General features: G+C 42.5%; 2 protein-coding genes across 3 annotated transcripts in view; one reads left to right on the top strand and one right to left on the bottom strand.

Moving 5' to 3' along the window:
- The window catches only part of ranbp2 (RAN binding protein 2), a 29,723-nt gene extending 14,080 nt beyond the window's left edge, over positions 1–15,643 (top strand). Inside the window, exons 14-29 of the mRNA XM_020614465.1 lie at positions 383–520; positions 947–1,078; positions 1,268–1,498; positions 1,638–1,721; positions 2,836–2,974; positions 3,090–3,184; positions 3,276–7,746; positions 9,337–9,513; positions 10,025–10,114; positions 10,334–10,509; positions 12,381–12,648; positions 12,902–12,997; positions 13,184–13,338; positions 13,551–13,824; positions 13,990–14,345; positions 15,011–15,643. Of these exons, the coding sequence (XP_020470121.1) occupies positions 383–520; positions 947–1,078; positions 1,268–1,498; positions 1,638–1,721; positions 2,836–2,974; positions 3,090–3,184; positions 3,276–7,746; positions 9,337–9,513; positions 10,025–10,114; positions 10,334–10,509; positions 12,381–12,648; positions 12,902–12,997; positions 13,184–13,338; positions 13,551–13,824; positions 13,990–14,345; positions 15,011–15,316 (7,188 nt within the window). The 3' untranslated portion in view covers positions 15,317–15,643. The remainder of the gene's footprint in view (positions 1–382; positions 521–946; positions 1,079–1,267; positions 1,499–1,637; positions 1,722–2,835; positions 2,975–3,089; positions 3,185–3,275; positions 7,747–9,336; positions 9,514–10,024; positions 10,115–10,333; positions 10,510–12,380; positions 12,649–12,901; positions 12,998–13,183; positions 13,339–13,550; positions 13,825–13,989; positions 14,346–15,010) is intronic.
- Positions 15,644–18,230: 2,587 nt separating this feature from the next.
- Positions 18,231–21,997, bottom strand: part of LOC109968291 (general transcription factor IIF subunit 2-like) — a 36,673-nt gene continuing 32,906 nt past the window's right edge. Inside the window, exons 6-8 of one of the 2 annotated variants that reach the window (XM_020614455.1) lie at positions 20,676–20,775; positions 19,766–19,909; positions 18,231–18,975 (exon numbers count right to left, since the gene is read on the bottom strand). In XM_020614455.1, the coding sequence (XP_020470111.1) occupies positions 18,841–18,975; positions 19,766–19,909; positions 20,676–20,775 (379 nt within the window). In that variant the 3' untranslated portion in view covers positions 18,231–18,840. The remainder of the gene's footprint in view (positions 18,976–19,765; positions 19,910–20,675; positions 20,776–21,997) is intronic. The other variant, XM_020614456.1, reaches the window with a different exon arrangement.

The raw sequence follows: 21,997 nt of genomic DNA on the forward strand, positions 1-21,997 counted from the left end.
GCCAACAGGACAACGTCGTCTGCAAAAAGCAGAGACGAGATCCTGTGGTCCCCAAACCGGACTCCCTCCGGCCCGTGGCTGCGCCTAGAAATTCTGTCCATAAAAATAATGAACAGAACCGGTAACAAAGGGCGTTAATTTATGACTTAAAATAACCTTATCTGTGCACATTGTAACAAATCATTTTCCTCCATTTATAACAAATAATGCCTGTAAACATGTAACATTTAGGGCAGTTATTCATGTTTACTGAGAAAATGTGCAAATGCAGATATCTGGATTTCAGGATCGATAATGGAATTGCTCAAACAAGCACTGTGATTGGAACATTTTTTTTCCCCCTCCAGTCCTAATATGTGTACTTATCTGTGTCCCTTTGCAGAGATCTTCTGTCAAGGGCTATGAAGAGGAAGCCAAGTTGGCATATGCAGTTCTCCTTGACATTGAAGGCAGAACAGAGGAGGCCATTGCTACCTTGGAAGCCATCAATAACATGTCATCCATCTGGCATTTGGCTCGGGTAAATCCTAGACTTCTACACAGCCTAACTGTGTTAAGTTCGTTTTTCATTTAACTTTGATAAGCTATCTTAAATATCTCCTGACAGATGTACACCAAAGATTTATTTATTTATTTATTAAGATTCAAGAATCAAACATTTGCTTAGCCTACTCCCATTTATGGCTGCTAGTGGCTCAACAGTTTGTTGTAATCCAGGAATAATACATTATCACTGCATTCTCCAGTGTTGGCTACCTTGGTGCACATATCTTCTGATGACATTTCAGAGAACGTGGCTCAAACAGCGTTTAACTTTCTGGTTCAAACTTCTTCTGGATTGTCCCACCAAAATGTGATATCGGATCAGTGCACCCTTAATATGGAAGTCAATGTTTCTGACACCTGTTTTCTTTTTTTTTTTTTTTTTGCTGTTTCTCCTTGGCAGATCTACCGGCGGCTGTCAGAGGAGGCTAGCAACGGTGTTGAGGAGACCCAAGACAGGTGCATCACTTTTCTAAGAAAGTTAAGGACCTACCTGTTTAAGATCTACAATGCCAATGCTGACGACATTGAGAAGGCAAGTCCCGTTTTTCCAACCTTCAAAATATCTAAATCAAAACTAGCAGCTTAAAATTTCACATTTATCGTTGTATGACACATTGTTTACATCATGAGTTGGCATATTGGACTCTGGTTATCTGCTTGCTTTCACTTGTAAATGTGAACTTTGCAGCTGTGTAACCACTGCCTATATTTTGTGTCCCAGCTGCCTGTATCAATGGAAGAAGTTGTGGACTGCCTGAATGATGTGAACCAGCAGCTTGGGGAGAGTGGGGAGGCCATGGATGAAGAGGAGGAGGAGGAGGAGGAGGTGGGTAGAAGAGGACAAGCCCACTTCAGCCCTGCTCGTCCCTCAGAAACCAGTGCCAGCATATCTCATGTTAAGTTTTCCACTCCCTCTCCGAACAAAAGCATTGTTTCTCCTTCCAAACGACTGGTAAGTTCTGGTTGTTAATCGTTCAGTAGACCATCTGAGATTCATTTGTCTCTTATATGTGAAGTGTTTCCTAGTAGTTATCACAGAGATTTTCATTCATAACAAAATGACTTTTCACCAATTTTTTCCTCTTGTTCAGATATCTCCTAAGACACCACCTCATTGGGTGGAGGACCAGAAAAATCTCATCCAGATGCTGTGTCAGCAAGTTGAAGCTCTCAAGGTTATCTTCTAAAACTTATTACACAACTTCAAACACGTACAGGGAAACATGTTTTCCTCACTGTGCATATGATAAACACTTGACCTCAAACCTAAAGTCCAAGTAAAGCAAAATCAGTGATTTGTTTCACATTATCAACACATTATCAGTGTTAGAAAATGGTTGCTGAAAACAAATGAAAAGACAGAGAACTATGTAGTGCTCAATTGTGCAGTTAGACAGTTTCATAATTTTTGAGTTCAGCATGTTTTGGGTGGAGCAGAAAGCATGGCCTAATATCGCACTGAAGCCATCCTTAAAGGGCCCATAGCATGCTTTTCCTAGTTTTCTGACTTATCTACAATGTTGCAACTATGAATTACCATCTTAGACATGACCTTAGATCAAAAAAATTAGGTGAATGTATGTTCTAGTATTTCTTTGCAGAAGTAACTCAGTTTATACACCTCGCAAACTCTCGCGAGTTTTCATCAGTGTTTACCTGTCTATGGGGGAGAAATTCAAATTAATGCTGCCGCGGTTCATTGTGCTGTCCACTTGCGACACAACACTGGCAGCAGGAGTTGTGCACGTTCATGAACTGTCCTCTTGTTTTTAGGAAGAGGCTTTTTGGTTTTATTGTTCTGAAAAGACTATTTGGAGTTATGAGGGGTGCCAAGATAATCTAGCGTTACCCAAGATTAAACATTAAATGGCTGGAAACAAGCATGCCATGGGGACTTGAACATAACACCTCAGTGCCAGCGCTCCAGGTTTAAAAGCATTCTGAATTTATCTTGTCAAAAGGCGAACATAGAGGAATGTGTTTGGAGAAAGAGCCAATGAAATGGGAGCAGACCACAGAACAGGGAGGCTGCTTACTGAATTGTGGTGAAGTGTATTTAGAAAACGGTCAAAAATAAAGATCTGACTAATAACAGCTTGTCTCAAAGTGTTGGTTCTCCCTGCAGTTAAGGTTAAGAACAAAAAGAACTGACAACTTAGTCATTAGCATATGAACAGAATGTCACACTATGTCCTACGTCCAAAATCATGGTACGTTACTTTTGGTGTGGGTTGAATATTCTGGATATATCAGATTAAGTCACTTCTCATTAATTTCCTTGATTTGCAGAATGAAGTTCATGATCTGAGGCACAACTCTTCAGGGAATGCAGGCTCTCCTCATAAGATGTATGGGGACAGCTATGGGGCTGAGGGCCTACAGGAGCCTTTTACTCCTGTTCAATCCTACCATGGGGCCCCCCTAACAGGTCAGCACTCTCAGTAGAAACAAAGCATGTGTAAATGTGTGGTGCTGTATTTTTCTTTTCAGTTACTGGACAGAAACAATGTCTAACATTAACAAAATTTTTGCCTCTGTTTAAGTTGCCACCACAGGCCCCTCTGTGTATTACAACCAGTCTCCAGCATATAACTCTCAATATCTTCTGCGCACAGCAGCAAATGTAACCCCTACCAAGGTAATTATCATCCAGCCTTGGTTTACATGTATAAACATATTCAGCATATATTTAGTGACACTGGATTTTTGTTCTCTCTCACTTTACACAGGGCCCAATGTATAGTATGAACCGTATGCCACCTCAGCAGCATATGTATGCTTACCAGCAACCCACGCACACACCACCATTGCAAACACCTGCCTGTATTTATCCTCCTCAAGAACAAGTGTTTAGTGCCCCTCTGCGAATTGAATCACCAGCCACAAGCCTTCTTTCCCCATATAGTGAAGAATATTATGGTCGGAGTGTAACCCAGCAAACCACAAACCCTCCTCTCCCTGAACCTGGCTACTTCACCAAGCCATCTCTCGTCCCTGTTCAGCCACCAAAGAGCATTGATGGGAAAGCTGTGGACTTTGGGAAGCTCTCCTTTAGCCAGCAGGTACCTGTTGAAGTCCCCAAAGTGCCTAGTTTTGGAGCTGGGGTAGTTGCCCAGTCAACACCTTCAGGTGCATTTAAATTCAACTCCAACTTTAAATCTGATGATGGAGATTTCACTTTCACACCTTCTCAGGCCAAGCACAGTGAAACTCTGCTTGGTCTTCTTACATCAGACATTCCCACTAAAACAGATAATGTTCCAGAAAAACCTCCATCTCAGGAGCAGCCCTCCAGCCAAACCGGCATCTTCACCTTTGGCACTAAAAATGATACTAACTTCTCTTTTGTTGATTCTGCAAAGATCACAGGCACTGGAAGTGTGTTTGGAAAGGTAGCTCAGCCATTTAAATTTGGGGATGTTACCAAGCCAGTGTTTGGGTTAGCAAAGTCTGCAGCAGGAGAAGAAAAGGCAGCAGAGAGCGACAATGACAGCACTCATGTTGAGGAGGATGAGGACGGTCCTCACTTTGAACCCATTGTACCTCTTCCCGAAAAAGTAGATGTGAAAACAGGAGAGGAAGAGGAGGAGGAGATGTTTTGTAACAGAGCAAAGCTGTTTCGATTTGACACAGAGGCAAAAGAGTGGAAAGAAAGGGGCATTGGCAACGTTAAAATCCTAAAGCACAGCACTAAAGGGAAAGTTCGCCTCTTAATGAGAAGGGAACAGGTACTTAAGATCTGTGCAAATCACTACATTACGGCTGATATGCTACTGAAACCAAATGCTGGCTCTGACAAATCCTGGGTCTGGAATGCCATTGATTATGCAGATGAAGAGCCTAAACCTGAGCAGCTGGCCATCCGCTTTAAAACAGTAGATGAGGCATCACTTTTCAAAGCGAAGTTTGAGGAAGCCCAGAAAATTGTGCTCGCGTCACCAGAGGAGCACACTCAGCAGAAGAAGAAAGCTGAAAGCTTAAAAGACTCTGAATCACTGGCAGCCCAGTTTGCACTTAAAGAAGGGGAATGGGAATGCACTGTGTGCTGTGTAAGAAATAAACCTACAGACATGCGATGTGCCGCTTGTCAAAGTGCCAATCCCAGTTCTTCATCCAAACCAAGCATTCAGCCTGCTGGTGAAAGTAAAACCAGCCCCTTTACTTTCAAATTTGGAATGGATTCATCAAAACCTAGCAGTTCTGGCTCTACATTTAAGGGATTTGGTGCTTTTGGAGATTCTGTGCCTTCTTCATTTACATTTGGTGCCAATATCGCAAAACCCGCTGAAACTGTAACCAGTGCGTTTGGTTCTGGCTTTGGAGTTCAGTTTGGAAAAAAGGCAGGACAGTGGGACTGTGACACATGCTCTACAACAAATGAGGCAACTGTAGACATTTGTGCCTCCTGTAAAGCTCCTAAAGTCTCAAATACAATATCTATGGCGCAAACTGTACCAGTTGCAGATGCATTTGTAGGGCAACCCTCTATATCTACTGTTGACTCTGGATTTGCTGCCCAGATTGGCAAGAAGCCTGGGCAGTGGGACTGTATATGCAAACTGAGAAATGAAGCCTCTTCTGACATATGTGTTGCCTGTTCAAGCCCAAATCCTCTGGCTAAATCAAAAGAGGTGCCTCCAGTAGTATCACATCTGCTGACATCAGGATTTGGAGCCGACTTTGTAAAGAAGGATGTGCAGTGGGACTGCAATACGTGCCTGGTGAGAAATGATGCATCTGTCTCTCAGTGTGTTTCCTGCCATGCCCCACAAGAGACTTCCTCCTTAGAAGCCATGTTTGCCAAGAAGGTTGGAGAATGGGATTGTGACACTTGTCTAGTGAGAAATGATGCATCGGTCAGTAAGTGCATGGCTTGTCAAGCAGCAAAACCCAATGCTAAAACCATGGCCAGCACAGCTCCCTCAGCCTCTACCTTCAGCTTCAGCGTTGAAGCCAAGAGTTCAGCCAGTCAGCCTCCTGGAACTGGATTCACTATGCCTTTTGTAACTGGCAGCACTTTTCACTTTGGTCAGAGCAAAGATAAAGGTTCACCTGCTTCTTTCAAATTTGACGCTCCCCAGTCTGGGTCTAGTACCACAAGTGCTTCAGGCTTCTCTTTCTCAGTGCCCATTCCAGCTGGTGGCTTCAAGTTTGGCATTCAGGACAATGCAAAAGAAACCCCCTCACCTGGTAACCAGACACCTCCCTCAGGGTCAGCCTCCAGTTTTCTTAAAAGCATAGCTGACAAACACAGTGAGAAAGAAAATGTGTCTACATCTTCAGTGGGCAAAACACAGCAAGATCAAAATCCATTAATTACTGGCAAAGCCAATACCTTCAGTTTTGCAGACTTGGCAAAGTCCTGTGGGGAAGACTTCCAGTTCGGCAAGAAAGACCCCAATTTCAAAGGTTTCTCTGGGGCTGGTGAGCAGGTGTTCTCATCATTTCAGGAAACCCCCACCAAGACAGGTGCCGCAAATGAACAGGAGGATGATGACATGTATAAAACAGAGGAAAATGATGATATCCAGTTTGAGCCGGTGGTTCAGATGCCTGAGAAGGTGGACCTGGTGACAGGGGAGGAGGATGAACTAGTTCTTTATTCTCAGCGTGTCAAACTGTTCAGATTTGACTCCAACAGCAGTCAATGGAAAGAACGTGGTGTAGGAATGCTAAAGTTTTTGAAAAATAACACTAATGGTAGGCTAAGGGTACTGATGAGAAGAGACCAGGTTTTGAAGGTGTGTGCCAATCACTGGATCACCACTACTATGAATCTTAAACCCCTGGCAGACTCTGATAAAGCATGGATTTGGATGGCCAATGACTTCTCTGATGGAGATGCTAAACTTGAACAGTTGGCTGCTAAGTTTAAAAGCCCAGAACTTGCTGAGGAGTTTAAGGTGAAGTTTGAAGAGTGTCAGAGACTTCTTTTGGACATTCCTCTACAAACCCCCCACAAACTTGTTGACACAGGCAGAACAGCACATCTCATTCAGAAAGCAGAGGAAATGAAGTCTGGCTTGAAAGACTTAAAATCCTTTTTGACAGATGAGAAAAAGATCAAAGATGATGACAACCAGGAAGATATACCATCCAGGAATGTTTCAAGTCTTACAATCAAAGCTCATGGTGAAACCACTGGTCCCACTTTGGAGTGGGATAACTATGACCTACGAGAAGAGGCTTTAGATGATACCGCTGACTCATCAGTCTATGCCTCTCCCATTGTGAGCAGCCCTTTGAGAAAGAACCTTTTCCGTTTTGGAGAATCCACTGGAGGGTTCAACTTCAGCTTCCAACCTGGCATCAGCCCCTCCAAATCTCCTGCTAAGCTTAACCAGAGCAGAGCTTCAGTGGGTACTGATGATGAACAGGATGCAACCCAGGATGAGGAAAGGGATGGCCACTACTTTGAGCCTGTGGTGCCCTTGCCTGAGCTGGTGGAGATTTCTACAGGAGAGGAAAATGAACAGGTGGTCTTCAGTCACAGGGCCAAACTGTATCGCTATGATAAGGAATTGGGTCAGTGGAAGGAGAGGGGTATTGGAGACCTAAAGATCTTGCAAAACTATAATACCAAACAAGTGAGGTTGATAATGAGGAGAGACCAGGTACTTAAGATCTGTGCCAACCACTGGATCACAGCAGCCATGAAGCTGGAACCTATGAAAGGTGCTGAGAAGGCCTGGGTCTGGAGTGCCATGGACTTTGCTGAAATAGGACAAGGCAATATTGAGCAGCTGGCTGTGAGATTCAAGCTGCAGGACACTGCAAACACATTCAAACAGGTCTTTGAGGAGGCTAAGGTAGTGCAAGAAAAAGGGGAACTTATGACTCCAGTGACATCCAGGATTGCTACAGCTCAAGACAGTGGAACTGTGGGATCTGCAAAGACTGCTACAGCTGTATGTGGAAAGGCAGCCATCGCTGTTCTGGAAGAGGCCACAGAGGAATGTACAAAGCTTTCCCCCGACAGCAAGACATGTGCATCTGGGTCTCTGAGTCCAGTTAACCCCTCAAAGACAGTGGTGTCTCCCCCTAAGTTTGTCTTTGGTGGTGATAGCCTTCAGAAGATTTTTGGTACTCCTAAATCTCATTCTGAGATGAAGGAACCTGCATCCAATTTAAAAGCCAAAGATTCTACACATCCTGCCAAGACTACACTAGCAGCAGCTGTATTCAAAATCCCAGAGAAAGGTAAAAGAAAACTTGTGAAATATTTGTCTATTTTTTGTTGTTTTTTTTTTTGAATGAGTGTCATGACTTTTTTTTTTTTTAACTTCGTCTTGTTCATCTGCACCTCATTGCTCCATCTCCTTAGTTGATCCAGCCCATACCCTTCTCCAAATTTTAATAGGATAGAAAATGTATTAAAATCGGATTTCCTTTTTCATACCCATTTTGCCACACTTTACACTGTATATTGTTAGTTTTACACAAGGTAAACCTGTACCTGGAGTAAAAATGTATACAGTAAAGTGTCTACAGTAGGTCTGTAGTGAATGCTGCACATTCTGTATATTGCATACTGGTAGCTTGTCTAGTTGCATTATTTACAGCAGCATAAATTGGTCAACATGCACTTACATTTCACACTTTTAACACTTTTGGTCTTGTTTTCTGATTATGATACCAACCTCACTATTAGTTTTTCTTCACCCAACAACCCATCATTCCTCAGGGCTGGATTTTAGGCTTTTCAAAGATAACCCAATGGCTTTTTGGACCAGCACATCAAACAACCAATTTGAACTCCCAGGTACTCTAATCACTGCAGTGTGTGTGTTAACACAGGCTGTCACCTCGCTGGCCCTTAACTACTAGAAAGCAATAACCGGGATGCACGGAGTGGAAATGGCAGTGAACCTATTTTGTTGCATGTCCATTGTGTGAAGGTTTCTATTCCATTGAGAATTGTAGCAATTTTAGTTCAACTTAAAGTATCACCTATTTTGCAAGATTCACAAGTAAGTTTAGTTCAACTTCTGCATCTTTTTTTTTTCTCCCCGCTAGCTGTATGATTATCACCATCACAATTCATGATGGTTCCCAGCTACCATGTGCAAATGATTGTAAAGTTAAATTTGACCCAAGAGTGTGACTTCTTAATTTGTTGTGAATGTTATTTTTGTAAAAAAATTCTGTCTACAGTGTTTCTCCTGCCTACCAATCATGTAGAGATTTTTCAATGTAGACACAAGGTGCCACATTCACCAGTATAATGATGCTAAAACTGAAGTATGGTAATGTACAGCAATGATAACTGTAGTTAAATTTGGTCGTGACAAATGACCAGTTAGCCTGTGATTTAGTATTGGACAGAATCAAACCAGTGTTTTGCATAGCAACAGGAGGCACATCAGTAAAAGCTGACTTCTTTTGAAAGATGAGCTGAGAAGATTATACACACTGCTCACTCAGAGAGGAACGTGCTGTGTGAATATCACACGCTCCATTTTTAGTGCAGGATGTGTAGCAACAGCATGAAATACAATTCCCTGTCTAGTCTGGCTTCTGACAGTATAGTGCACAGACCAGTTCAAGTTGAACCTGAGGTATTTGTACTATTTGTGTCATACAAGTCAGAATAAATGCACATGCATACAGAAATGTTCTAATACAACTTGTCTCACACTTATGTAAATGCATGCAGTTCCTTTTTGCTGTGCAAATTTTTTTTTGTGTGTGTGGAACTAACACCTGGGGTTAGACTTTCTGCTTTTCTTCTAAGCACTTCCTTCCCAGTCTGACTATGCATATTCCACTTGTCACATCTGTCTGTCATAGGGCCTCTACAGGCCAAAAGAGGTGACTCGGGGTCGGATGAGGACTCGTCGGTGGAGGTCGTGTATGTTAAAGAACCCACTGCTGAACAGGCAGCTTTAGCCAGGAAGCTCCTGCTACCCCTCACCTTCTTCTGCTACCAGAATGAACCAGGCTACACCAGTGATGACCAAACTGATGGTGAGACTGAGCATGTGACTTATCACTTTGTATTTGCTTAATTTTGCTAAACTTTCTTTTTTCATTTCACATAGGTATAGTGTTGATATCTTCCTTTTTTGGGCTTCAGCTGATTTCTTTAAACCAAAATATGACAACCACATTTTTGTTCCCTTATAGGCTGGTAAAGCCCTGCTTGTACCACTGTGCTAATTCATTCAAGCAAGTGCATATTGCTTTCTGCTTGCATGATTACTGTATATACATTTCACTTAACCATCTTGAAATGCATAAGTGTGAATAAAATAAATTTCATGTATTTCACCATGGCAACAAAATGTATCACCAGCAATAAAGACAGCCTTCACTGAAGCAGACAGTACATTCACAAAACTCTCAACATTTTTTCTTCCTCACATTATCCAAGGTTTGTGGGAGTGAGTGGGAACTGCAGAATCAACATATCTTCTGTTTTAGCCAACAGAAATGTAATTTAAGTGAAGTACTTGCTGAATTTGTTTTGAATTTTTAGACGAAGACTTCGAGTCAGCAGTGAAAGCTTTGAATGGCAAACTCTACCCTGATCCTCCTGAACAAAAGGCTGCAGCAGCATGTGGCGATGGTATGAATGTCATATCCTGTCACACCGTTATATTTCGTTATGTCCATGAATTTGCCCTCATTTATTTGAATTCAGTAGTGTCTATTAATGTCAGACATTTTGAAGGCTCTGATAGATAATTAGTCTTTCCTACGTGTTCAGTACACGCAATGTAAACCTCGTGGACCTCACCTGCTTGTGCTATTCTCTAACCCTTAACATTGTGTGTATTGAATTCAGAGCCAGACTGTCAAGTGGTGTGGGAGAAAAAGCCGACGCCGGAGGAGGAGGAGAAGGCCAAAAGTCTCCAGCTTCCACCCACCTTCTTCTGTGGCCTCGGTACCACAGACAGCGACGTGGACCACGACAAGCTTGAAGACTTTGAAACAGAAGTCCGCAAGGCACAGCAAGACCTGGTAATGAGCACAACACTGAGAAAAGCACTGATTTCATTAAAGCGTGCAAAGACGGTATCTAAACTATGGGTGGGAGCGTTTTACAAATTTTCATCAGAACGAGCTGTCCTTCACACTGGAGGTCTCTGCGTGCTCATCTCACAGCCAGCTGCATGTTAAGACAAGTTTGTCCAGCATCAAGGACAGCTCAGTTTGGTGAGAATTAAGATGTCTTGTTTCTACCTTGGAAGAAAAAAAAAAAAAAAAAAAAACCTGCATGCTCCATCAAAAGAAAGGTTCCCGGGGCCAGACCTCCCATGAGGCTAAACTGTCCGCATTTTAATTTTGTTTACTTTAGCACAGGGGTGCCCACACTTTTTCGCCTTGCGAGATACTTTTCAAATGACCAAGTCAAAATGATTGACCTACACGCGCGCGCGCACACACACACACACAAAATATATGTATGAATGAGTGCCATAGTTTTTATGAACAGTCTGAACGTTCAGTTTAACCATAAAATCTAAAGCACTGGTTTAGATCATTTCACTGGGTGAAGTGAAAATTAAGGTCAGTGTTGTTTTATTACTTGTTTCAGCTCCGCCACTCATTTTATACTTGTTCTTTAGTAGAAATTAATTGGAAGGCTGGCAAGGTAGTTCACTCACTGGAGTTTTGCAGTAGCTCATGTGGTTGACTGTGCATATTTGGTGACTCGTGTGTCAGAAAAGACAAGATCTCAGACTGGCTGTCCTGCTTGTCAATCAAGTAGCAAATGCCTTAGAGAGGATGGATGATAGGCTATATATGAATGATTGTCACTTTCTGCTTTTCCCGTTAGGGGTCGCCACAGCGAATCGTCACACTGACCATTCGCATGTTAACATTTGGCACGCGTTTTACACCCGATACGTCAAATTTATTTTTGAATGGCACACGATCTACCAACACTACCTTTGTGATCAGCGTATTGGGCAAGAAAAGAAAAGAAAAGAATGACTAGTCACACTAAACAATTGACTGACAAAATCCTTACTTGGGTACAGCCCTACACAAAATACTATATGAAACCAGCTTATGAGTCATGATAATTAATACATAGTCTGCATGTATCCGGTTCAGTGGGTAGAGTAGTCGTCTTCCAACCAGAGGGCTGGAGGTTCGAATCTCAGTGCCTGCAGCCCATGTGTCGAAATGCCCTCAGACAAGACACTGATCCCCCAAGTTGCCCCCGATGGTTAAAGCCATCGGTTGAGTTGGTGCTGCAGATGGCTGCCTCGGTTCTGTGCCAGAAACAGATTCCTTGTGTGTAACATACTTGGCCAAATAAAGGTGATCATCCTGATCAGCAGCTTACAGGCATTTTTATGAAAACGCTTTGAAACACTGCAGGGGTGTGATATCGTAGCTATTTGATGCTTTTTCATGCAATGAAGGTGAAAAAAAAATGTTTTAAATCATAGATGAAGTTACTAAATGTTTCGACCCGCTGCCCCACCCCTCAAACCATTTAATCTTTGAGAATTTTGTGCACTACTAGACCTACCAAAAGTTGATGAAAATGGATAGCTCTAAAGAATAAAAGCAGACAGAAATACTACTCACAGAATACTGAACTGTCACCCATTTAATTTTCTTTTGACTAAAGCAGAACGTATATTTTAACTTGCCGTTATCTTAACCTGTTGCCCCAAGAGAGCAGTAGTAGTCTTGTGGTTAGTAGCAGCTTAATATTCAATAGGCCAAACCTCGGTGCAGAACAGTGATTAAGAGCTGACTGAAACTGCTGTTGAGGTATTCTGGTAGGCAGTTTTCATTGCCATACACAAGTAAGGAAATATACTTCTTGTTGTAAATATATAATGTGAGTTTAATACCTAAATTTGTATCAGGATGCCCAGTTAAACCAAGCCATGAAGGCCTCCAGCAGCACTGCTGTAGCCCTACAGGAGCCAGCATCAGGCCCGTCCTCCAACAGCACAGAGGCTGCAGGCAGTATGCCTACGTCAGAGAAGCAGATCTCAGAGCAGCCAACCGAGGCTCGGAGCGAAGCTTCTAGCAGCAGCTCTCCCATTGACCTGTCCACAAAGAAGAGCCCAGAGACAGAGTCCACCAGTGGGACTGCAGCTGCAGCTCCTACTGCTACAGTAACTAGTCAAGGTACAGACTGCTGCCATAATGTACCTAGTTGAATGGTGTCATAACATTCACAGGGGCCATTTTACTGATCTGTACTTTTACTTAACTGGGATATTTTGAATGCTTCTACTATTGCATTAAGTGAAAGATCAGAATATTCCCTTCAGCTGAGGCGTCACATGACTTTATTCACCGTTGTTGTCTGCTGGGATCCTGCATACAAACCTGAGTTGTGCATTTAGTTCAGTATTTCATGATGATTTTGTTCCTCCAGCTGCAGACTCCTCCACCCTTTTCTTCAACTCATCTGCAAGCTTCTCTTTTGCTGACTTGGCCAAAAGCACTGAAGGATTTGCATTTGGAACCAAAGGTTTGTTTCAACATGCACATTTTCTTAGGCTGTACTTTTTCACTACAAACTGCCTTAGCATCTCTAACAAGGCAGCACCACGACACAATCAGATTTCACTACATACTTGTTTTCCCTCTTTATATAGACTCCAACTTCTCATGGGAAAAATTTCACTACATATTTGTTTTCCCTCTTTATATATAGACTCCAACTTCTCATGGGAAAACGCTGGAGCAACAGTGTTTGGTTCAGCTGGGTCCTCAGCCCCAAAAACCACTGGTGAGGAGGAGGGCAGCGACGAAGAGGAGGCTCCTAATAATGTTGACATCCACTTTGAGCCAGTAGTGTCACTACCAGAGGTATCTCACCCACACACATTTACGGTACACATTACGTCATCTGTGATGCATTGTGCTTTAAGTAGTACTTGGCATCAGTACTTTGGAAAGTGGGTGCTGATTTGTGTCATGCTGCACATTTAATCAGATGGTGGTGCTTTTTAGTCATAAAGCTGAAGTGTAACGAATGAGCTACAGGAGCACAGCTCATCCTTGTTATATCCTTGTCTCAGGTGGAGACAAAGTCTGGAGAGGAGGACGAGGAAATCCTGTTTAAGGAGCGTGCCAAGCTGTACCGATGGGACCGAGACATCAGCCAGTGGAAGGAGCGCGGCATCGGTGATCTCAAGATCCTCTTCCACCCGACTAAACGATTCTACCGAATTCTAATGAGGAGAGAGCAGGTGCTGAGGGTTTGTGCCAACCACACCATCTCACAGGCAATGGAACTCAAACCCCTGGACGCCTCAGCTAATGCACTGATCTGGACTGCCACAGACTACTCAGGTACACACTTATTTTGTTTTGAACAAATGTTACAAAAAGTCTTCGGTGTAGTTTTGGATTCAGCAGCAGGTTTTTGAAGCAGACATTAGCCAATAAGGCCACAACATGTCTATTGATGTTTTCCAACTGTCCTCTGGCTGATGATGTTCCTTTCTGTCCTTTAAGACGGTGAGGGCGTCGTGGAGCAGCTGGCTGTCAAGTTCAAAACTGCTGAGATTGCAGAGTCCTTTAAGAAGACCTTCTGCGAGTGTCAGAGGCAAATGGGCCAAACAAGCAGCGATGCCTCATGTCATTCCTCACCACAGATGTCTAGAGTTCAAGAGCACTCCAGAGACACTAATCCACAGGTGTTCCTCAAAGTGGCGGCTGACGGACAACCACTGGGCACAATCACCATAGAGCTTTTCTCCCACATCGTCCCCAAGACGGCGGAGAACTTCAGGGCTCTCTGTACTGGTGAGAAAGGCTTCGGACTGCAGGACTCCATCTTCCACAGGGTCATACCAGAATTCATGTGTCAGGTGAGGATGCGCTAAAGATTGTCTAACAGTTAAACTTGTGACTTTCTCACAGAGCAATGGTTGCGTGCTAGTTGTATGCTCGTAATTAGAGCACTCGTATGTTTGCGGCACATACAGTACTATGCTAAAGTTTTAGGCACTTATGGATGTTTCAAAAATAATGCAACAAATTTTTTTTTATTTAAAAGTGCCATAAAGAGAAAATCTGTATTTGGTGCAACTCACAGACTGACTCCATGATGCTGAGATCAGGGCTCTGTGGAGGACAGACCATCTGCTGCAGGACTCTGTGTTCATGGCTCTGCACAAACATCTTGAGTGTCTAAATCAGTTTCATACGAGTGTGCGCTTTAAAGCTGGAACTTGTTTGTCTGGGGCATGACTGACATACTAGCCTTATGTCTCCTCGAACATTCTTTTTAAGAGGGGGAGGCCTGAATATGGGGAAGAAAGTCTGTCATGGCACAGAGTTTAAACAGCAGTGCTACAGCAACCTTACAACACGTGTAAATTTTGCAGGCATGCTTGAAAATGAAAAATGAATTTGACTAAAATTCACCTTTGCTTTTTATAATTTCCTAAAATGGGAAACTCATTGTATCTCACATTGGGAGGATCTCCCCCCAGTAGTAGCATTGCTAACATGTTTTCTACTGGCATTTTAGGGTGGTGACATCACCAACAGTGATGGCACAGGAGGCAAGTCCATCTACGGCAGTAAATTTGAGGATGAGAACTTCGATGTTCGGCACACAGGCCCAGGTATCCTGTCGATGGCCAATCGCGGCCGTGACACCAACAACTCACAGTTCTTTATCACTCTGAAGAAAGCCGAACACCTGGACTTCAAACACGTGGCTTTTGGCTGGGTCCGGGATGGCATGGATGTGGTTCAACAAATGGGAGAGCTGGGCACAAAGGGAGGCCCACCCACAAAAAAACTGGTCATCACAGACTGTGGACAGCTATAGCTTTTTAAATGTTAACCTCAAGATTTACTGCTTGGTGTAGGTTAAAGTTGAAGTTCAAACTGCATAATGATGTGTTCCCTGTGCAGTGCATACTCTCCTGCTCAAACCGAATCAATAATCATTAGCATCTGCTCATAGGACTGCTGGTCAAGGCTTCAGCGTAGGAACCTGACCCCAGTAGCCTGGGATTCAAGGATTGTCACAAATGGGAAACATGGTGTAGTTACAACGTGGGAAGAGGGATTTGGATCAAACCTCTAGTTTACTCTTGCTCTGTTGCACTTGAATCTTTATCCGTCACTAAATTCTTGTTAATTTTGTGTATAATTGTACATGGACTACTTTTTCAACGTCTATTTGTTCTTTTCTTTTGCATGTGCTCAGTTTGAACGTGCTGGCCGTCTTCATGAGCTCCCCTCTGCTATTTTGTCCCCCCCCCCCTGAAGTCAACTATTATTGGCCCCTACCCTCTCTCCCAATGCTACCTGTATCCTTTTGACTGCAGGGCCCTGTGATTTTTCTTTGTGTAGATAATTGGACTTCATAGTTGCCGTAGTAAACTGGAGTCATCCCACTGTGTTGTCCTGTGGACGCAGGGTTGCCAGATGATAACTTTACATCTGGTTTGGATTTTACAAAGATCATAATTAAAACTCAAGTGGTGCTTGTTGTACCAAAATATAATGCTGATAAAGGTGAAATAAAGTAGCTTTACAAGTAATGACTGTTTAAAAGCTTTTCTTTACAGCAGAACATTCTGGCACAACTTCACCCACTGTCAAGCTGCACAGCTTGACAGTGCAACATTTGCAGTGTTTTGAGCAACTTTAATGAGAAGACCAAATGTTGCAGGACTTTGTTTTCCAGTGTGAGCCTTTCTTTGCCTGTAATTGCATCTGCACACTTCTCACTGTGTGCACATGGTTAGTGTTTAGGCTTTGGTTAGCCAAGCTAATGTCACCATAGGCTTGGCCCTACCCATCTGTTTTGCTGCCCATGTGTAATAATGGATTGGTTGGCAGCCCTTCAAACAGAAGGCTGTCAGCGGCGGACTCAAACCTGAATAGTATGAGCCTGACTACAACAAAAGTTATATGCAGTTGATACTACACACCTCATACAAATCCACCAGCATTCCCTGGTGTCAAAAACATTCCTATCCTTGCATTTTTCTTATTTGCTGTTTGAAAATAACAAACCGATGCCTTTAGCACACAAATCGTCACAGCTGAAGACGGCATTGTGTGACTCAAAATTTCCAACAACGCGTTGCATCTGTTTAAACTATTGTCATTAACTACTGCTGATCTATGGAAACGAAGGGTTGTCCTATTTCACAGGGGAAGATTTCAACCACTACTACTTGGCCTTGGTGTGGGGATGTCCACCACCGTGTCACCCTCCACAGGGTAGTTGTACTTTTTACATTGTACCTGAGTTTCTTTCAAATGTTAATTTAATCCTAAGACCACCTGATCTCACACTAATTAGGTGTTTGGCCTTTGACAGCTAATGGAAAACACCTGCTGACATGAGTGGTCACTCAACAGGCTTTAAATTTTTTAAAAGCAGCAGCAGCAGGTTTCTGTCCCATGTCATTTATGGTACATATGATTAAAGGCTGTCCACAGTTGCCATAGTAACACTACTCAAAAGGTGCATCATGACCGAAAATGATTTTGCAGCCATTTTGCTTTTTGATCTGTTTTTCCTCTCACATTCATTGCCGTGTTGAAATGTACTGAGGACAGGAGAACGCGTGTCTTCTGAGACAACACCACTACACAGATGTTCTACATTACCATTCTGGTGATTTTACGTGATTTAGCTGGTTAAACCACAGGGTGACTTTATAAGGGTACAAACCATCTACTTAATAATTAGACTCCTGATAAATAAAGAGCTATATAATGAATGTGTTACTCACCATTAAATGATCAAGGCACTGTGGCTTTCTGTGTTTAGCTCATACCTAACAGATCATCAGTTAAGGAATGTTAACCACATTTATTGATATGCCGCTAAATAAGTTGCATTCCAGCTACACAAAAGATCACTTCAGACTCGTCACTCTATAAAGCAGAACAGCACCTGTTCTCATAGAAATAAGCTTAATTTTTGTTCAACCAATCTGGTCATCAGTTGTAAATATTGACCTGTTTCTGCATGACTCAGCTGTATTCATGCCACATTTACAAGCTAGGTGCTGGATGTTTCTGCTGGAAGACGCGATACGTAATATGGTAGAGAAAACTGCACTACAACAAAGATTATTTAGCAGGTACAATTTGACAAATTAGAGAATGGGTAAGATATGTTGCTGGCCTTCCAATACCTTTACTGTAGTCAGATTTTTGTAGCTTGTCAATGTGTCAGAAACACAAATGGGTCAAGGAGCTACAAATAAAACAGAGTAGATGCTGTTTCTACAGTGACTGATCAAATCCATGGGTATGGAGTGAACCGTTGTGTAGCTGGAATGCAGCTTATTTGGTGACATATCAATAAATGTATGAAGTAAATGTGATTAACATTCCTTAACTGATGATCTATCAATATAAACTAATCACAGAAAGCCATAGTGAGCTGATCATATGTTATTGGTGAGGAGCCTACATCCTGCATTAAATCATAAGTCATGCAATGATTAAACATCACTTGTGTACATGATTTATACCTTATTATACAGACCTCAACTACTTGTATTTAATTTACTGCCATCCATTTTTTTAAAGCCTCCAGAAAAAAGGTTTTCTCACTTTTTAAATTAGGAGAAATTGGAAGCATCACTACAAAACTGTGGTGCAACTTTGGCACAAACATACTGTACATGTGCACTGTGATTTAGTGGACCCCAAACTGTGACCAACAGGGGAAAACGCACAGTGAAACTGAAGCTGAATACACTAGATGATCTGACTTAACATCTTTACTTGTGACCACAACTTACATATTGGTGGGTTTGCATTTTTACAAATCACTCCTAATCTTTTAACACATTTTCTGTTTTGTTGTTCCCTCTCTACATCAGGGCAACCGCTGGGTATTAACTGCTCAACTTCCAGAAACATCTCTGAACAAAAGATGTGTTTATTTTAGAGCTTCAATAATCAGTTGCTTAGTCAGTAAAAAAAAATTCTCTGCATAAATGACAAAAAGCAGCTCTTTTCAGCCTCTCATATAGGAATATTCTGCTTTTCTGTTCTCTGTGATTAAACTGGAAGTCTCTGTAATCATGGTAGGACTAAACAGGGCATCACCTCGGAGTCTGACAAGCAGGTGAACTTTTTTCACTATTGATTTAGAGACAAATTTGAGAAAATAATCAGATTAATGGACAGTGAAAGTCATCATTAATAGACTTTTCCACCAGTGATAATGTCAACTAGAAAATTAGGAATGTAGCCACGTCACATACTTGCATGTCTAACAAACTGTATCAACCAGCTGACAGCTCAAGAAAAAACTTCTGTTTCCTGTGGTGAGAAGCTGACAGTGGTGGGGCCCGGAGGCGACTGCTGGAGCTAGGCCGTCTCCCTCTCCTCCTCTTCCTCAGCAGACTGGTAGTGGCGGTACTCTGGCTTCAGTTCCCATGTGCTTTTGTGAACTCCCTTGCTGTTGTATGTCCCGATTTCCCTCATGATTTCTTTCAGGTAAGTCTGTACACAGGACAAACAGGTTGTGACAGATGTGTTGCATGAGCTACCATATGATTTACACTTAGCAGAACACACACACACACACACACACACACAGAATGCCCAGGGTCCTGGCTGTTTCATCAGTGTAGTATACACCAATCCATCGGTCCTCTCTGGTGCACCCTCCAGTATAGCTGCATGCAGTTTGATGTTTTCACCTTCTGGCAGAGGGGTCACATAAGAACATCGATACCACCGTTACAGCTGAAAATAGAGTCCAGCACTCCACCTTCCTAAAACAGCGAGCCCATACACTCCAGTGACCACTAGGTGTCTCTGTTGAGATTATAAGACATGCCCACTCTACCTGATGATTAACAGTGTGCTGAGTTTCAAGACTTTTCATAATGGGCATTTCGGTTACTTTAGTTCAGTTAATTCGAGTGTTAGCCAAGTGCTTTAGGAGAGAAATGGTGGTGTGGAGTGGAGTGCAGCGCTTGACTCCTACTCAGCCGGTGGTTATGCAATCAGATGCAATCAGAGGGAGAGAAGGACCTCAAGGTCTCATCAGCACCTACACGTTGCTGTTCTCCGCGAGCTGGAATGAATCCACTGCGCTGTATCGATTCAGCCCATGTTTGTGTATGTGCGTGCGCACGTTGGCCCAAATTTCAGCCACAACAGAGTGTGAACAGGCATGAGCGTCACGCTGTGGGCGTTATGTTCAAATTTAACAAAGCAAGGTGGATAGTGGGCAGGTGTATTGTTTTTTTTCTGTCTTTCCAGTCATTCTGATTGTGTTGCTCACCACAGGTTGTTTGGTGATGTCCACCAGGTCCTTAATGTTGTAATACTGGTGCTTCTCAAAGGCAGAGAAAAGCATGTCCAACACCACCTGCCGCTCAGCTCTCACCATCTTCCCCTCCGACTTCTTCTTCTTCTCATACTCCACCTTAGAATACGTACATTTGTGCATTTAGTTTGTGTTTGTTCCTCTGAATATTTTTCAATGTGAAGCTGTGATTCCAGTGTTCAGTCTTCATCATAGTGGAAATATTAAATCAGTATTATGCTCATCTATACTTTTTAAAAAGCTGCACATAATAGTAAATCCTGGTTAGTTTTTTTTTTCCCACCACCACATGTAGTTAATTGTACTGAGAATATTTGCACATTAAAAGGGTCACTCTTGTATTGTGATTCTTTAAAGTTAGTGTGTAAACAAAAAAAAAAAAAAAAGAGATAAAAATGACAAAACTGCAACATCATTACTATTTATGTTTGACCCAAACTGAGGTCAGATCAGATTCCCACCACTAACAAACCACTCCAGAGTCTGTGACTGGACCAAGTCCACTTCCTACAGAAAGGGACAGTGTTGTTGTTTTGGTACCACTGCTGTTTTAAGAGCTGCCTAAATTCATAGTGAGACAAAACAGGCTGGACAGTGGCTCTAAGCATAACAAACAGAGAAGAGGAAAAAAAAGAGAGACTCAAGTTGATGTGTAAAACTGAGGGAGAGCCCTTTGAAAACATATTTAAAGATGTTAACTGAAAAGCACAAACACAAAAACACCTACAGATTACTTTACAGACAAAATGAACAAGTCAGCCCTGCAACAACTGGCTTCTACTTTCTACTTTAAATCATTTCAACAGTATCACTGCATCAAATGGTGATGCAGTGATACTGGTTTTGTTTCATACTGGGCTCTTACATTGAAATCATGGTTGGCCACAGGCTTGTAGACGGTAGTGATGGCTTTCTCCAGCTGCTGTGACAAACGCTGAGGCTTGGTGGACTCCTTAATCTGCTGCCTCTCACGCACACGTGCACACACACACACACACACACACACGGGAGAGAGAGAAAAGTCAGCTTTGTGTTTTCTGTGATCCAAGTTGATTGATGCTGACAGATGTGCCTGATGACATTAAGAAACTGTCAGCGCCTTGAGGTTCAACAGGCCAAATAACTAACAGCACTGAACATAGTTTATTTTGACTGACAGCCAAATAAAATAGAAGAGATTGTGTCACACACAAGGACTGCAGCTGCACGGTGTCCTGACATAATTATCATGATACTGTATATCAACTACAAACGGTTCTACTAATGAACCCATTGTAAAGCTTTTTTGACACAGACACTACTGTCTACATATGTTTTTGTCTTCTCTCTTATTTACTAGTAGATGAGTCATTTCATCCTCAATACTGTGTGTTAAACAAGATTAGAACTGATGATACTAATAATGAAATGAGTAATTGTGGTATGATTTATGTATCTTAAAGGATTCAAAGGCTGTTTTTCCTTAATATGCAAATTTATATGGCAAAGTTCTTCATATAATCCACCTAATCACTTCATCTACAGTAGAAAGCTGTGAAGTTTCTACTGAAACTGTCCTTGAATGTGTCCACACACACACACACACACACACACGCCACCATGACAACATAATGTCCTGCATATCCTGTAGCCTGCCATGATGGAGGAACATTTGTCAGCTGCCATCCAAATGGGAGATTAGAAAACTGGAGTGAAAAGTGAAGACTCTGTCAAGTCTGAGATGAAACACAGTCTGACAAATCTAAGATCAGCATGTACTTTTGGCGGATAAATATTACAATCCTGTAATGTTTAAGAGCCAGACAATCAGCAGAGAAACCTGAGAGGACGCCGCATATCCCTGAGGGCAGAGCACGAGTCTCTGTGGCTCCATTTCAGCACAGCTTTCCTCTCATGCGTCTTTACTGATGCGATGGCTGACGCAGAAAGGGTCGCGCACACTAAAGCAAACCGTGTTGTGCGTTTGCCTTGGGTTGCATTGTAGCGGTGCATCTGCCACAGTGATGCTGTTGCTATAGCGATACCATCCACCAGCTCTGGCTGGAATAACGGATTCCAATGAAGGGGAGACAGAAAGCAAACAAAAAAGGCAAAGTGAACTCGAGTGTTTAGCGTAAATGCATTAACAGTTGCATCGAGGCCACTGTCAACACGTCGCAACTCCTCTACTCATGTTGGAATGAATTC

This window comes from Monopterus albus, unplaced genomic scaffold, assembly GCF_001952655.1.
Source record: "Monopterus albus unplaced genomic scaffold, M_albus_1.0 scaffold146.1, whole genome shotgun sequence".
NCBI lineage: Eukaryota > Metazoa > Chordata > Actinopteri > Synbranchiformes > Synbranchidae > Monopterus > Monopterus albus.